The 15,041-nt window shown below is 47.2% G+C and overlaps 1 protein-coding gene across 3 annotated transcripts in view; it reads left to right on the top strand.

Annotated features, from left to right (window-relative positions):
* Window positions 1–15,041, top strand: part of ppp1r9a (protein phosphatase 1, regulatory subunit 9A) — a 35,229-nt gene that overhangs the window by 260 nt on the left and 19,928 nt on the right. For all 3 annotated transcript variants that reach the window (XM_037474383.2, XM_037474381.2, XM_037474386.2), the window contains exons 2-4: window positions 1,214–2,746; window positions 12,801–12,933; window positions 13,647–13,767. In XM_037474383.2, the coding sequence (XP_037330280.2) occupies window positions 1,361–2,746; window positions 12,801–12,933; window positions 13,647–13,767 (1,640 nt within the window). In that variant the 5' untranslated portion in view covers window positions 1,214–1,360. The remainder of the gene's footprint in view (window positions 1–1,213; window positions 2,747–12,800; window positions 12,934–13,646; window positions 13,768–15,041) is intronic.

A 15,041-nucleotide genomic window follows, 5' to 3' on the forward strand; every position in this document is an offset into this window, starting at 1 on the left:
ACTCTTTTGTTTTTGTAACATTTGAAGCAGCCTCGCCGGGGTTTTGTCACAACATTTAAAGTCTTTTATTAGTCATCGAAAAAAGGAAAGTCATGTTTCCCTCGGCGTGCAATACACCTGCGCGCGTGCAGGCGAATAGATGTTTTAAAAGATATCAGGAGGGAGAAACCTGAGCTGTCACGTTGTGGCTGATGTGCGGCTCCGGCTGTTCCGTCTCATCCCCAAACTGACACAATGTGAAAGCCTCGATTTGTCCTCTTCAACGGCGGCTAACTTTATGTGTCCCGGTGCTGAATCCCTCCGAGGCAGCATAGGGTGGTTGGTCAAGTTCACACGGATGTTTTTGTTTTAGATTGCACCTATAGGTGCACGGGGCGTTTGGGCTTTAACCGCCGCTGCTGCTGCATCCCATCCAGCACAGATGAGCTTAATGGATGCTTTATGTCCCAGATTAAGGATTTTGTGTGCGTGTTATGTGTCATCTTCCTCTTTGTGGGATGCATTTCAGGATTAAATATTTAAACTGCTGTAGGTATGGGATATTTACTGACTACGCGAGCCTGCTCCTCCTGCTTTAGTTTAAATGGTGGATACAATTCAAGCCTGAAATCTAGTTTTCTCTTTGGGATGGTATCAACACATTCTCCGGTGCTTTCAACTGCATTTTGTGCGTGCAGTAAATGTTGCAAATACCACGCAACGCTTTGCTTAGGGCTGGCGTAACGTCAGCGATGGTATTGAGTGCAGTAGGATGTGGCAGCGTACACAGGTCATAGCTTACTGTAGAAAACAAGGGTGAGTGGGAGAGAACGAGAAATTGGAGGAAACATTAGAAAAGCTATTCTCTGCAGTACCTGTTTCAACTTAAATATCCCAAGCACTGCGTGAAAGTATGGGTTCGCGAAGGTAAACAGTGCAGCAGCTCTATAAAGACAACGTGATCAGAGTGCTTCCAATTGGCACTCAAATCTAGTCCTCTTGTACTAAGAGCTTTTATATCATAAATCTTTGACTCCCGTGCTTTAGAATGGTGTTATTGATGGAAGGTGGAAACACCCTATTTTCAGGCTTTAGAATCTTCATTTGGATTAGTAAGAGCCACTTTCAGTTTTTTGATATTATTGGTCACATGCACATGCTTGCTCTCTTGAACTAAATGATGCAGAGTCACACAAAATGTTCCTGTCCATCACGCCTCTTTTTGTCTCCACAGGTATGAACGGACCTAAAGAAACTAAAACAACGGGTGGATCTGATGTGAAGGCAACGCTGCGGCGGCTCAAACTTAGACTCCTCACTTCAACATTCATAATGAGGCCACGGCGATGCTGACATCCCCTCTGAATCTAAAGAAATCATCATGCTGAAGACGGAGCCCTCAGGGGAGAGGACCAGCCTCCGGAGTGCCTCCCCCCACCGGAATGCATACAGGGCTGAATTTCAGGCACTCAAGAAGGCCTTCGACCAGCCTCGCATAGAGCGAGACTCCAAGCCCAAGGACCTTGAACGTGTGAAGCAGCAAAGGGGCCGCCAGTATGGCGGCCATGTCAGTCGCATTAAGGACATGTTCATGCAGATGGGCTCAGAAAATGTGCCGGATAAGGCCAAGGGCTGTGATGAGTCCTCGCCACAAAAGTTGGTCAAGCCGACCAACTTCATCAACAAGGCCGATGGGTCGGTGATAAAGCTTCAGCATTCCGTATCGGCTGACAGGGTCGGAGGGGCCGGAGCAAAGTTCTCCGAAACCAGGAAGCTGTTTGAGCAGCAGTCACGTGACCAGTCCCAATCCCCGGTCTTTCCGTACGGGCGTGACAAGCGCGGTTCCCATGAGCACCTCGACGACTGGCGAGGTCCTAGATCTAATCGAGGCAGCACCGACTCCTTGGACTCACTGTGCTCAAGAGCGGAGGCGTCCTCGCCAACTGTCAGTCAACTGAGTGCCGTGTTTGAAAATACAGACCACGCCAATCAAGGTGCGGCCTACAAAGGGGTCAGCAGACGGGCCCTCTACTCTCCGGACGGGGGCCACCGCCCCGGAGGTGACGTCAGCGAGGACGATTCAAGGCAGTCTCCAGTTCGTGGGAGCTCCCGTAGCAGGACAGGCGGGAAGTTCCCCACATCCTTGTCTGCCGAGGACCTTCTGAGCGCCGGCAGCGGGACGGAGACAGCGGAGCAGCCGAAACCAGCACCACGAGAGGACGAGGCCCAAGACAAGTTGGGGCCCCAGGGCAGAGATAGGCGGCGGCTTTCTGGGGTCAGCACGAGCGGCGGCCAGGTGAACGGCTCATGTGAAGAAGAGGAGAAACCGCCAGAAGCGAGGAGAAACGTCCCGGACGCGGTGGCGTCCGAAGCCCCGAGACCTGCCGAAGACGAGGTAATCACCGACAAGGCTTTGGAAGACGCGACCCCCGAGCCACCTCCAACGGGCGCGCGAGCGGGGCATAGCCAGGAGGACGGGGACGGTTCAAGAGAGGACAAGTCCTCCGACTCCCCAAAGGACCACGCGGAAGAACCCGATGAGGATTACACTGGGAACGAGCGGGTGGTTTTTAACGCGGACGGAGATGCCTGCTACCAGGGTTGGGGGGAGAGCTGCACCGACCCCGAGGACGACCTCTACGGAGACGATGAGGATATCGTCTACGACCCGGGCTCCGGTCTCACAGAGATCCCCGGGCTGCCGCACGAAAACAAAGAGGACGTCCCCCCAATGCGGAAGATACGGTTCAGCACCGCCCCCATCACAGTAAGTCGGGTCCGGAACAAAAAGCACGGCGGAAGCCTTAAATGTGTAAACAATCCAGCATAAATGGATTTGTGCAGCTTTTATCGAAAGTAGGTTAGAAGAACAGAATACAGAATAATGTATTCAGAGCTCCTTCAGACTCGCATTCATAGTTACTTTTGGACAACTGTTTCCTTTTCACATTTTATGTAGTCGTATACTAAGAAGAACATGTGACATAAGGAATCTTTATCCTCATAAGACCTTCCTATTACTTTAACACGTTTGTCTTGTAATGCGCGCTGTGATACGATGGATGAGATAGCAATTTGTTGCAGCTCTTTCGTGATGCAGAGCGCGAGGGTCAACGCTTTGCCCTCTGGGAAATTGACGTGTTCATGAGCTGAACATCTGTGCATGTGTTAGTCATGCTGGTTCTGCACCCGCCCGGTTTTCACACATGGTGCTGTGTTTGTTTTTCTGAAACAGCCCCATCGCTCTCTTTTGAACAGGGGGAGCCATAATTAAACTACGTCAATAAGGGTATTGTGCATTTCGCTGGAAGAGAAAAGGAATCTGTTAAATGCTGCATACTGGATATACAGAATATAGCAGACATAGTGTATATGGGTGTTAGGAGTAAGAAACCTGGTTTTGTCCATTGTACCGTGATATCAGCAGATTTATTTGCAGGAGGTTTGTGTGATTTTTACCATCTATCCCGTGGGTATTTCCCACAGGTATTATCCCACGATAAGGTTTCACTTGTGAAAGAAACTCTGCATCCTGTTCCCCCGGAGATGCATTTTGCTGGTAACTTCTTATTTAAATACTGGACGTTGAAGTACCCTAGCCTTTGTCGCTTCAAATGCCATAAACTATTTTGATTCTGTTTTTGTGCTGAATTGGACACAAAGCAGCCAGTGTTTGTGGATTGGGAAAATTATGAAAAATATTTTCCAGTCTTATCCTTAAGCATTCGCTTCAATAAGCTGTTGTAAACACATGGTTTGCCCTTTAACTTTTCTATCCTATCCTATTTTTTTATCCTATGTGGAATTTCCAGTGAAATTATTTTTTTATTTATGAGATTTTCAGGCTCTTGACATACAAGCAATATGGATGTGTGTGTAGACATGTGAAAGAGTGAGATTTAAATTATATATATATATATATATATAGACATGTGAGATTTGGAACACAAACATTCCACAAGTTGAGGATGAATCCTATTATCGTGCTGTAGCGAACCAGAACAATTAGCCCAGTTACTCTGAGGAGAAAACACGATGTTGGCTCACTAATTGCTGCCTCTGCACTGTGTCTTTTGGAAAAATGCAAAATCCGCTTTTTAGGATTTCAAAAATGTATATTCTTGACAACGATTTAGCCCGCGTTGTATTCATCACACAGTGAAAGTGGGTACAACAAAGCTTGTTGTCCCATTTAAGTCCAACAGGGGAATATGCTCCTCTTGCTGTTGTCTGCCATTTCAAGCCTTCGGTTTTCTATGAAAAGGACAGATGCTCGTTCATCATATGGAATAATCAGCAGAGGCACCGCCCCCCTCCGCAGCCCCTTTAAGCACATGCACAATTAGACGTGCAACCCTCCCACTTCTTCATGCACACGAGGAACAAACCGGGTTCTGTCTTTTGTTCGTCTGTGTAGTGAAAGAGACAAAGCTTTTCTCTAAGCCCCGCACGAGTCCAGCTTGACCCCAGTGGGAGGAGACGGCAGAGAAGACCTTTAAAAAATAAAGAATACTTCAAGGTCTCTCACCTTCGTGTAATATTTCTTGGGCCTGCCCCATAAAACAGATAATTTCAATAGTCCAGCTTTCAAAGTTTAGTTAATTTTAGGAATCATCATGGCAGCCACTGAGGGTGGATGACAAACAACTAGCCCCAGCATCTTTTTTATAAACGTCCCGCTGACTTCATGTTTATACATCTATTTTTTTTGGCCATGTTGGCAGCTCTGGTCTGTGAATGTGCTTTGGTCTAGCCCGAAATATCTCAACAGCTGGATGGATTATCCTCTACATCTGTGGTCAATGCAACCAGAGGATGACTCTTACTGATGGGTTGTCCTCCAACTTTTCATCTAGTGCCAGGTCAAACTCTCTGTGCTTTTAAGGAATCGTCCTTGCAACAATTTGCAACTAATGATACCCATGAGACTTTGTTCAGACATTTGTTGAATTTCTATCATTTAGGAATTCTGCTTACCTTTCCTCTAGCGGCACCAGCAGGTCAGCCATGTACTCAACGTTATTATTATTATTGTTGAGATTGTTATTTACAGATATTCTTTTTTGAATGCCTAAATATGTCCTAGTGTTCACCAAGAATGCGACGGACAAAAACCAAGCAAACAACCTACAAAACAGATGAAATCAGCTAAACTTTGTCTTCTAATTAGCTTTAAAATATGGTGAACATTATTATTATTATGTACTATTGCTGTGCCATATACTACTTTTCCCACCTCACAGAGGCTATAAACGTTTTTTTTGTTCTATGATTCAACTACTAGTTACTTCCGCATCCTTTCACTCAGGCTGTAACGTCCGGACTGACCCAGTGGGAAGTGACCGCTTCGAGGCAGAGGCAGCCAGCTCTGCCCGAAGGCACAGACGTCCAGAGGAGAATCCCAGCTCCTGTTCAGTCAGGGCCACCGGTGTCATCGCCGACATCAGAACCTTTCGGGTTGTTCAGTGTGAGGCACGTGGTCTCACGTATTCCAGTAGACTCGGTCTTCCATCGCACCATTTTGATGTCCCGTTGCCAAAAAAAAAGTGCGTTCTGGGAAGCCGACGTGGCCCTGATAATACGTTGCTTTCATCTGAAGGTTCAGCCCTCGCTCACAAACACCTTCGCTAGCACACACTGCGTTGCAGATCTGCGTGTTGTCCGTCTTCAGCCCCCCTGCAGGCCTTCTGCTGTGTCGGTCTCCCCTTGTCTTTGCGGGAGCAGCTGCGTTTTCATCACTCCAGGCGCCGTGATTTCTTCACGGAATTAAAGCGGACGCTGTAATCAGCCTCATTCACTTCTCGCGCTGCAATCGGCGAGGCCGGCGTCTTGTCCCCGTTGGATTTTGACGCCTGACGGCGTGTCGTGGAATGCTGAGTGGCGCGGGCCTGAGCTCGGGGGGCCGTGATCGATATGATGGATACATGTCGCTCCTCTTGTGGTTTTGGAGCCGCCGTGTCTTGCACCAGATGTTTTGACGGCTGTGTTGTTCTGTTATAGAAAGGGTTGTGTTCATTCTCTTTTTATTATGTGAATAGGGCTGAATATTTAGCTCACGTATTTAAAGGGATGTGAGGTCAACACTGAGGTATATTAGGTCAATTAAATTGCACCAATTATTGCTGTAATATAATTACTCTATACTTTGTAAACCTGATACTGTCTCAGACTGATATCCGTTTTCTGCGTTATTTGAAACTCAGGCTACACCACATCAACATCAACACAACACCACATCAACACAGATGAGAGACTCCTCTTGTACTTGTACTGGAGCATTGAAGAACATGAAGACAAAGTCACTGACGCTTAAAAGCGGGGAAAATGCCAGCCGGCCCCCACCCTTTGACAGCCCCTAATACAGTACATGACATGTTTAAATCCAACATCCATGCATCAACAGAAAACATATGTGATCAGCATCCTTATCTGGAGCATCAACTGGTCTAATGCTTCACAAGCTGAAATGAGATGGCTTCTAGCCAGGGACATTCTGACCGTGTTTTTGATGGAAAGATTACTCTACTTAAGGGCAGTCTGTCTTTCTGGGTTACTGTATATTTGAAACAGAGTTTACATGGATGTTGGCAATGTCATTTGGAAATGATATGGCCTGCAGTGGGATTGCTGCAGCTTAGCCACGATCAATATATTGTCTATTGCAGTGGATGCATTTTCAGCTAAAAAATCCATAGCAACTAATGGCACTGATTGGCTGCACATAAAAGGTACACATATATTATTATCATTGTTATGGTATCTTATAATATGTCATTTATTACATTCTTTTGCCTCTTCTGCCCCTGAATTATTGTGTTTTCCCTCTGTGGGAATAAAGCTCCCTGCTCCTAATTATGCAACCTGTGGCTGCGTTTAATGGGAGAGAGACGCCTTTTTCTGGGAGAGAGTCTGCTAGAGCAGTGATATAACCGCTGACATTTTGGGTAGAAAAGCAAAAACAGCGGCTGACATCAGTCGAGTCCTTTGGTTAAGCTTTTGAGTAACAACTAGACCTCTGACAGATTGCTGACTTGTGCGGGGGGCGGGGGAGGGGGGGGGGGGGGGGGTTACGTGTTATGAGCTAAGATGCAGCCTAAAGAATCCAGCGCTATTCACAGGTATCGTAGATTCTGATTCAGCACAAGACGGTTCTTCCTTGCATTGCATTGCACAGAGAGCTACAACTACTCCAAACCCGGGCTGTGGGTATTTGTGCTGGCATGCACCTTAGTCACTCCATTATTGATGCAGTGTTTTTTTTTTTTGTTTGCTTGTTTCTGTGCCACCCAATCTGCCCTTAGGGATGCATTTTTAACGACCCACGAAAGATGAGACGCGCCTAAGCTGGTCAGTTGACACACAGTGGACTGCGTCACGGACAGCCGTCCAACCCTTGGTCCCTTGCTAATGAAATCACCCGTGTGCTGCCAGTTTTTGCATTGCAGTAGAAAAGCGGAGCGTCTGGGCTAAGGAGGTGCAGAATGCTGCACGGCCCGGAATGCTGCACCGTCACCTCGTCCCGGTTCTGTCGCGAGTCGGGAGCCTGATTAAAGGCGGACAGTGTGCGGGTTCACACCGTTTCACACGTCGAAACATCAAAAGCTTCTATCTGCTTCCCTGCCGCTGAGATCTGTGCCACGGGCAGAGTCCTCCCCGATCACACAGAGCGGTTATTATGCTGTGTGGTCCCAAACGCTGCCAAGTCATTGTTGCATAATGCAGTGCACAGAGTAGATAGTGGGCAGCAGAGCTGCAGTACTGTAACCAGCAACATGTCCTCCCGCTCACTGTATGCATGAGGGAGACATGAGATAAAGCCGGACATTGTCCTCTCTGTCACTCTGTGGCTGTTTACTACGCTCTGCCCCCTTTTTAAAGCTGGCCCCTCGCTGCCCTCCCTCCCCCTCCCTCTCCTCACTCTCTGTTTCCCTCGCCCTGTAGTTGGCCAGTGGCTTGGTTTGCTGGTGGGAGTCATGGCACCCGGTAGTATTGTGCCGTTAAACAGTGGACTGAAGTTCGTTTTTTATGAGGGGGCATAAAAAACGAGCCGACTGCAGTAGCAGAAATCTGAAAAAACGCTGTGAAGCTCCCCGGAAATGAAATCTTAATCCCATTTTGTAAAATAGTTCATATTAGCGACGTATTTCACCCCGACATCTCCACTTGTGTGAGCAGTGTGCGTGTCTACTCTGTATGCAGATGGCACTTGAGTTAAAGAAAGGAATTGCTGACTGAAGATTTTGGATTTCCCCGTCATGTCAAAAGTCCTCGTGTGACTTCCTCAGACCACGAGGGATCTACGTCAAGATGACAAAAAGGTCGGCCTTCAACTGACTGCGAAACCTGTGCGTTATCTTTAGAACGAGTGGCTGGATGTGTCCGTTTGGACCTCTCTTCCCTCACTTCCTCCCATCCGCACCCCCCTTTTTCCACCCGTCAGTCTCGCTCTTAGGACGCAAATTACATAATTATAATTATTAATTAATTATCATTCCATCAACGGTCTCGTCCTTCAGGATCCTGGCTCGTTCCTCGGCACCCGTCGGCTCCACGCAACGCGTTTGTGTGAGTGGGCGGGCGGCCCCCAGGTAGAAGTGATGGAACGCAGCACGCCGTGTGCGTGTGTGTTTGCGTGTGTGCGTGTGTGTGTGTGCGTGTGTGTGTGTGTGTGTGAGTGTGACTGTGCCAGGCTGTAGTTAATCCACTGCGGGGGTTTGCAGTAGGAACATTTCTCCCGGGCTTTTCTAGCTTGGCATTGCCCAGGGCGGCGCCCACTGTCTGCAAGGCGCAGGCAACGGCACGAACCACCAGTGGCCCCCGTTTAATGGCATCAGAGGCGGTTGGCTCGGCATTGGCACCACGCTGCGACATGTTAGGCAGGGACTCAAACACACCCTGGAGCAGATTACCCCGAGCTTCGCTGGCTTCTCAGATTTTTTTTTTCTTCCCCATTTTCTTTTCTTCATTTCTCCCTTTCTGGCTGTTTCACTCCTCAATGTCGCTCCAACACTGAATCATATGAGTCACTCAGTGTGTCTCTCTGCTGATATGGCTTACCTTCCTTTATAAACTTGATCTACATACATTTTCCCATCATCTCAAAGCCTCCAGCATCTCGTCCTGTGTCCCTCGTTTGTCCTTCTATTTTTACCACCCAGTCTTCATCTCTTATTTTCCTCTCCTTTGAAATGTTGTTGTTTTTAAACCTCCCCCCCTCTCCCCCCTCCCCATGCCCATTTGCTCCCTCTCCCTCTCTTCACCCTTGTGGCTTAGTGAGCTCTTGGTTAATCCTCACTTTTTGGTTCCCTGACGCCAACCCCAAAGCCATTCAGACCCGGCTGTCAGACATTTATTGAGTTTTAAGGGCTGGCCGTCGCGAGAGGCATCTTGAATCAGGACACCGGCTTGGCGTGCGCATGGACGCAGGCTCATGCAGACGTGCCCCTGCGATGAAGCACTCACTGCGCACGAAGCCTTCGTGCACTCGCACAGCGCCCGGGCGCCCTTGAAGGAATGCAAGGTGGGGGGCGAGAGGCCCTTGTGCCCAGTGAAGGCTTCGGTTAACTTGGTGGCTGAGGGCAAGCCGCTGGGGGCAGCATCCACGAATGAATCATCCAACCAAACTAAGAGAAGAGATGTGAGTTGAAATCGTTGTCGAGGACAAACAGGGGGAGAGGAGAGCTTGTCACATAATCCAGAAAACTATTGGCACTCTCTTTTGCCATTTCAAATATATATTCCCAGACATTAAAAATAGGAAATCCAACCAATGTGACTTTTTTGCTCACATAAGCTTTCTTTATCCTAAGTAGTGTATGAAGCTTGAAAGAAAGTGCAGAGTCAAGTGGAAAATATTAACATGTAAATGGGGGTGTGTCGTGTCCCTCAAAAGACTTTTCCAATTCCAGGGAGGCCCCACGTGGGGGAGATGGACCCATTATACCTCAATATTCCGTAATTGTCCATGTGCACTGTCTCCTCAATAGGAACTGAATACCAGTGGAGGATAATAAACTGCTTCAGCACACACCAACTGTGCTCGAAAGTGGAAATGTGCTGGCGGCAAGAGGACACAAGATTTCTCATATATTGATGCTGATAGCGGTGAAATGCTCTGGCATCGCTTCTCCTAGGGATCTGTTTATTGGATCATGTGCGTCAACACATTGATAAGCATCATATTAAGATTTGGTGGAGCTGCCAAGATTCATTTGGTGTCTGTCTCTACATGCACACAGTGTTGGGCTTTTGCGCCGCAGTTGTTTTTCTGAAATAGTCATTCTTGTAGAGGCCAATAGTAACTTTATTAAAGCAGACTGGAAGAGAGGGCCATGCTTCCTACTCTATGAGACGGTTCTTCGTGGTGCTTTGAGCAGCTGGCACGCTCTCAATGACATTCATAGAGTGTTGACGTTTTGCCGATTTCATCTTTACCATGTTCGATCTCTTGCATTAAGTTTGGTCATTGGCAATTTAAATAGCGATTTACTTTGATTACAGCCGTTACACATATGTGGCTAGCCGCAGGGCTAACTGCGTGTTCCACAGCGGTCGGACTTTTGGTTTCCAGCTGCAGGGTAGTCCTGTACTCAGGCCATTTTTCTGCTGCCTGTTGTAAAACACAGCAGCATGCAGAAGTGTCCTAACACACTGCCAAGGTCAAACACGCACTCGCGCACATCACTGTATCGTCTCACATATGCTCTCTCAGTCTTTTGCTTATCTTTCCTCGGTTTCTTCAGGTTTCGGCCGAACGAAAGACAGCTCTTGTCACGGAATATGAAGATTATTCATCCAGAAATGTAAAACTAAGCTTGACTCAAATCGGTCCGCTGTGGGTGGCGTTCACATTTCAGCATGCTTCTTCCCCTCCTCCTCTAACCCAGGATACTTTCTCATGGGTGTTTCTCCTTTGGGTGCATCAATTTGTAATTTGAAATGAACTCAAGATGCCAAGAGGCAGCGGGCAGGTTTCTTAATGTTGTGGGTGAATGCTCTTTGTTTCTCTTTCTGCCTCTATTCTTATTTCCCATGGAGCATGCCCCTTTATTTATCTTTTTTCCTTCAATGATCTCTGGTCCATCCTTTGTCTTCTCTGTTTGTTTGACTGTCCATTTTTTTTCTTCTCAGGAATTCCCTCTTTTGCCTTCATGTTATCAATCTCCACCACTGCTCTATCTCCGCTTTGCTTGCGGTCTCTTTTGGATCCACCATCATCTGTCCTCACTCTCTCCTTGACCTCTCTCTGGCTCTCGCAAGTGACTTGCAACATGCTAATGTGTTTGTAGAGAGCGCACAGCCTCTCACGGACTGAGAGAGGCCGTTAGAGAGCTTAGTGGTGGCATCGCGTCCTGGACGTCCCAGGCAGTGCTGCTGTTTGCATTTGTCGGCAGTGTGTACGTGCAGTGGCATTTATTAGGAGTGTGTGTGTGTGCACCGATTGCTGAGGGTTTGTGCTTAAATATCGTTATGTATGTATGGGTGTAAAAATGGATCTTTATGTAAATGCGTGTGTGTGTGTGTGTGTGTGTGTGTGCAGTCAAGTGTTAATAATGCAGGGCGGTTGATCACACTGAATGATTGATGACAGGGTCATGGATAGAGCTCACCCATGCTCGCTCAGGGAAAAGAATTAAAAACAGCCCTGGCAGCATCAAGATGGATCAATGGGCCCACGGTGTGCTAAGAACCAGCACAATTCCTCTTATGAAAAAAACACAGCGTTTAATTATTCGCTGGGTTTGGTGGGTCTTTATTGTGGGGTCGATATCAGTCAAAAATATGCCACAGACCCTACAGCATGAAAAATATGTGACGAAAAACTCAAATATCCGATGTCCTCAATATTGATAGATTTCACATTTCCAACATTACTGAAAGATTTGACAGTAGCCAGCATCACTTATTGACCGACATACATCCGACTACAGGCCGGACCGATAGATGTGATGTGGCATGACGCTTTATTGATCGCCGCGATTGGCCTCGTTCACCCAATTCAAAGAGGTCAGGCCACTGAAACCGGCGGTGACGGATTTGATCAGGGACACTACGGCCGGCTGCTTGTGGTGAGACTCCGTGGGCGTGCAGCGAGGCCGGCTGACTCGATTGATTGACGTCATCAAGCTAAATGTGTGACATCCCCGTCCCGAAATACTGACTCGCCTGCACCTCGTGGCTCCAGTTTCTCCAATTTGAATAATGGCGGCCGCGATCCGTTCGTGAGCAGGTGTGTGTGTGTGTGTGTGTGTGTGTGTGTGTGTCTGAGCAAGTGACGGACTAGCGGGCCTTTGCACACAGCTGCAGAGACACTTTGCATGACCTCGCAACCCCTTTATTGAGTCTGCTCGTGCACACTCTCTCTCCCCTCCTTTCTCTTGGCCGGGCGGAGATGTGAAGTGACGGCGGACTCTCGCTGCGCGGGCGGAGAGGCTCCTTGCAAACATTTTTATTTCTCCAAGCATCAACGGGATGATTTCATGCTTGTAGCTGAGCCTTTAGTTACCACCGTTTGTCAGCTTTGTTGTGGAGATAATGCAATGTTTGGGAATGCAAAAGCTTGTGTTCATGAACTGTTTGTGAAGAAGGGAACAATGATCACTGTTATCACCAAAGAATAGAGCATTGTCATATTTGTAGGTGCAGTATGTCCTCTATAAAACCTTATCAAACACCGAGGATCATGTGGTTGAACTGTGGAAAAATCCCAAGCCAACTATTTGATAAGAGAAGATAAGCGGATCCTTTATTAGTCCCGGTGGGGACGTTTGCATTTAACATTGTGTACCAATGCTTTGGAACTCCTTGGGCTCCCTCTCCAGGTGTTCAACACCCACTCCAACGAGGACTATGACCGGCGTAACGAGGAGGTGGATCCTGTTGCCTCCTCCGCAGAGTACGAGCTGGAGAAGAGGGTGGAGAAACTGGAGCTCTTCCCTGTGGAGTTGGAGAAAGGTAGGTGGATGCTGTCAGATACTCATAGCACCCAATCACCCACGTGGGGGATGTCACTTGTGTTTCATCAAAGGAGTGATACTTCTTTTTTTTGTCTCTCTATCTGGGATGTTTCCTCGTTATTTAGTTCAATATTTCTTCATCTGAATTAAGGTTTTGAATTTCTTCAAACCATTAACAATGAGGCTTTGTCTTTGGAAAACACTAGAAATATGCTTTACTGCTTTTCAGCATTATAATCCAATGCAGATTCTGATAAGAAGAAATCGAAATAAAGAGCGTTCAAATAAATTATAGTGTACAACTTCTGTTCACTCTCCTGCATGAGCATCTTCACTTGAGTCATTCCTGCAGAGGGTTTGCTGTGTTGAAATTCAATGTTTTTCCAATGAACCGAAATACAATTGCTTTGCATTGGATGTTATGTAACCCAAACAACTCATGAATGATTAATGGAGGACGGAGAGGGATGAAAGCTCCACTGTTAGGGAATTTCCCATCCGGCACATTTCCTATTCATGTGGACTTGCCTATAGTAAATGCCTCCTCCTCCTCCTCGCTATTCATAAATCATCTGTTCTTCTTTTGATTGAATTCATCCATCCGTTTTTCCATATGTCCAAACATATTTGAAAAATGGGAGCTTTTAACCCGCTTTTTAACACAGTTATTGAGACTCGGGCACTTCAACTCTGTGGTGTGCTTGCTCCCAGACGAAGACGGCCTCGGGATCAGCATCATCGGGATGGGCGTCGGCGCTGACGCAGGCCTGGAGAAACTGGGCATCTTTGTGAAGACCGTCATCGAGGGCGGAGCCGCGGAAAAAGACGCCAGGTGGGACCCGAGTTTGGGGACGTATCAAAGTTTAGAGCTGCAGGAACGTCCCCCCCCCAGGGCCAGAGGTTACGCTTGTTGTACTAAAATGCACACAGGACAGGGGAAAAGAAACGTCTTTTTCAAAAGGGAGAAAAGTTGCTCTTATTCCTGTGACCCTGTAAGTCAGTAAGTTGGATGGATCAGGGACAGGCTTTGCTAAAGCTAAGGTTCCTTTTTCTCATTTCTTTAAAATGAGCAAAGTTTTGATGTCAGTTCTCCTCTGATTTCAGTTTCTTTGATAATGTTTTGTTAATAATAAGTCTTATAAACAAGGCGGCGAAAATGGTTGAAACGATATGATATAGTCTCGGTTTCAAAGACCTTTGTTGCATATCATACTCCTCTCTCTACACCCACTGTTTGTGGGTCTCCTGCTGTCACCTATCCAAAAATGCTGAAATATCCATGAATAGAATGCTTTTTTAAAAAAGAATAACTTGTATATATTTAGATCGGAGCAGACATTTGCATTGTGTAGTCGGCGTTTGAACACATTTGTGTCGTGCATTCGGAAACAGAACCATTCTGCATCAGGGATCTACAGCTTCGCCTCTCTGCATAATGGATTTCACAATAAACCTTCATCTCAGTATCAGATAAATAAACCCCAAGACTCAAGATATTAGTAATTATTACTAGATTGCTTGTGCACATCCATTTGCTCTCTAATTGCTATCACTAACAGGCGCACACACAAACACACACACACGCGCGCGCACACAAATACTGACACACTCAAGGGAGGAGTCACTACGCAGAATGTAATTTCCTTCCAATCATTACCCTTTCCAGCTATAGGCTCCTTGTTGCCGAGTCTGACTTAATGGTGTGACGCACACACACTCACAGGCAGGCAGACAGATAGATGTGTGTGTGTGTGTCCGGGGGTGAGATGTGGGTTATGAGAAGAAGGTGTGCGTTTGCTTTGTAATATTTGGATGAATCATCCTTCGTTGTCAAATTGTTTTTATTTGTTTTCCAGCTGCTATTTGTCAACCAAGCAGCCGCCCCCAAAAGCCGAAAGTGACACAATAGATGCCTCAAGGTCAGAGAAAGCGTCCGAGCTGCTGACCGGCAGACAACTAGTCTGACTGTCTACCTGTCAGGCTGACGCGTCCCTCCGCATCCATGTGACAGCTCTGGTTGACGTGTCGAGTGTCACGCTTAACAATGAATCCAGCTCTGCAGCTGCTGAAGGTTGTGACAGACTGAGAGAGGAGCAGAAAGGACAT

Source organism: Pungitius pungitius, chromosome 17 (assembly GCF_949316345.1).
Source record: "Pungitius pungitius chromosome 17, fPunPun2.1, whole genome shotgun sequence".
Classification (NCBI taxonomy): Eukaryota; Metazoa; Chordata; class Actinopteri; order Perciformes; family Gasterosteidae; genus Pungitius; species Pungitius pungitius.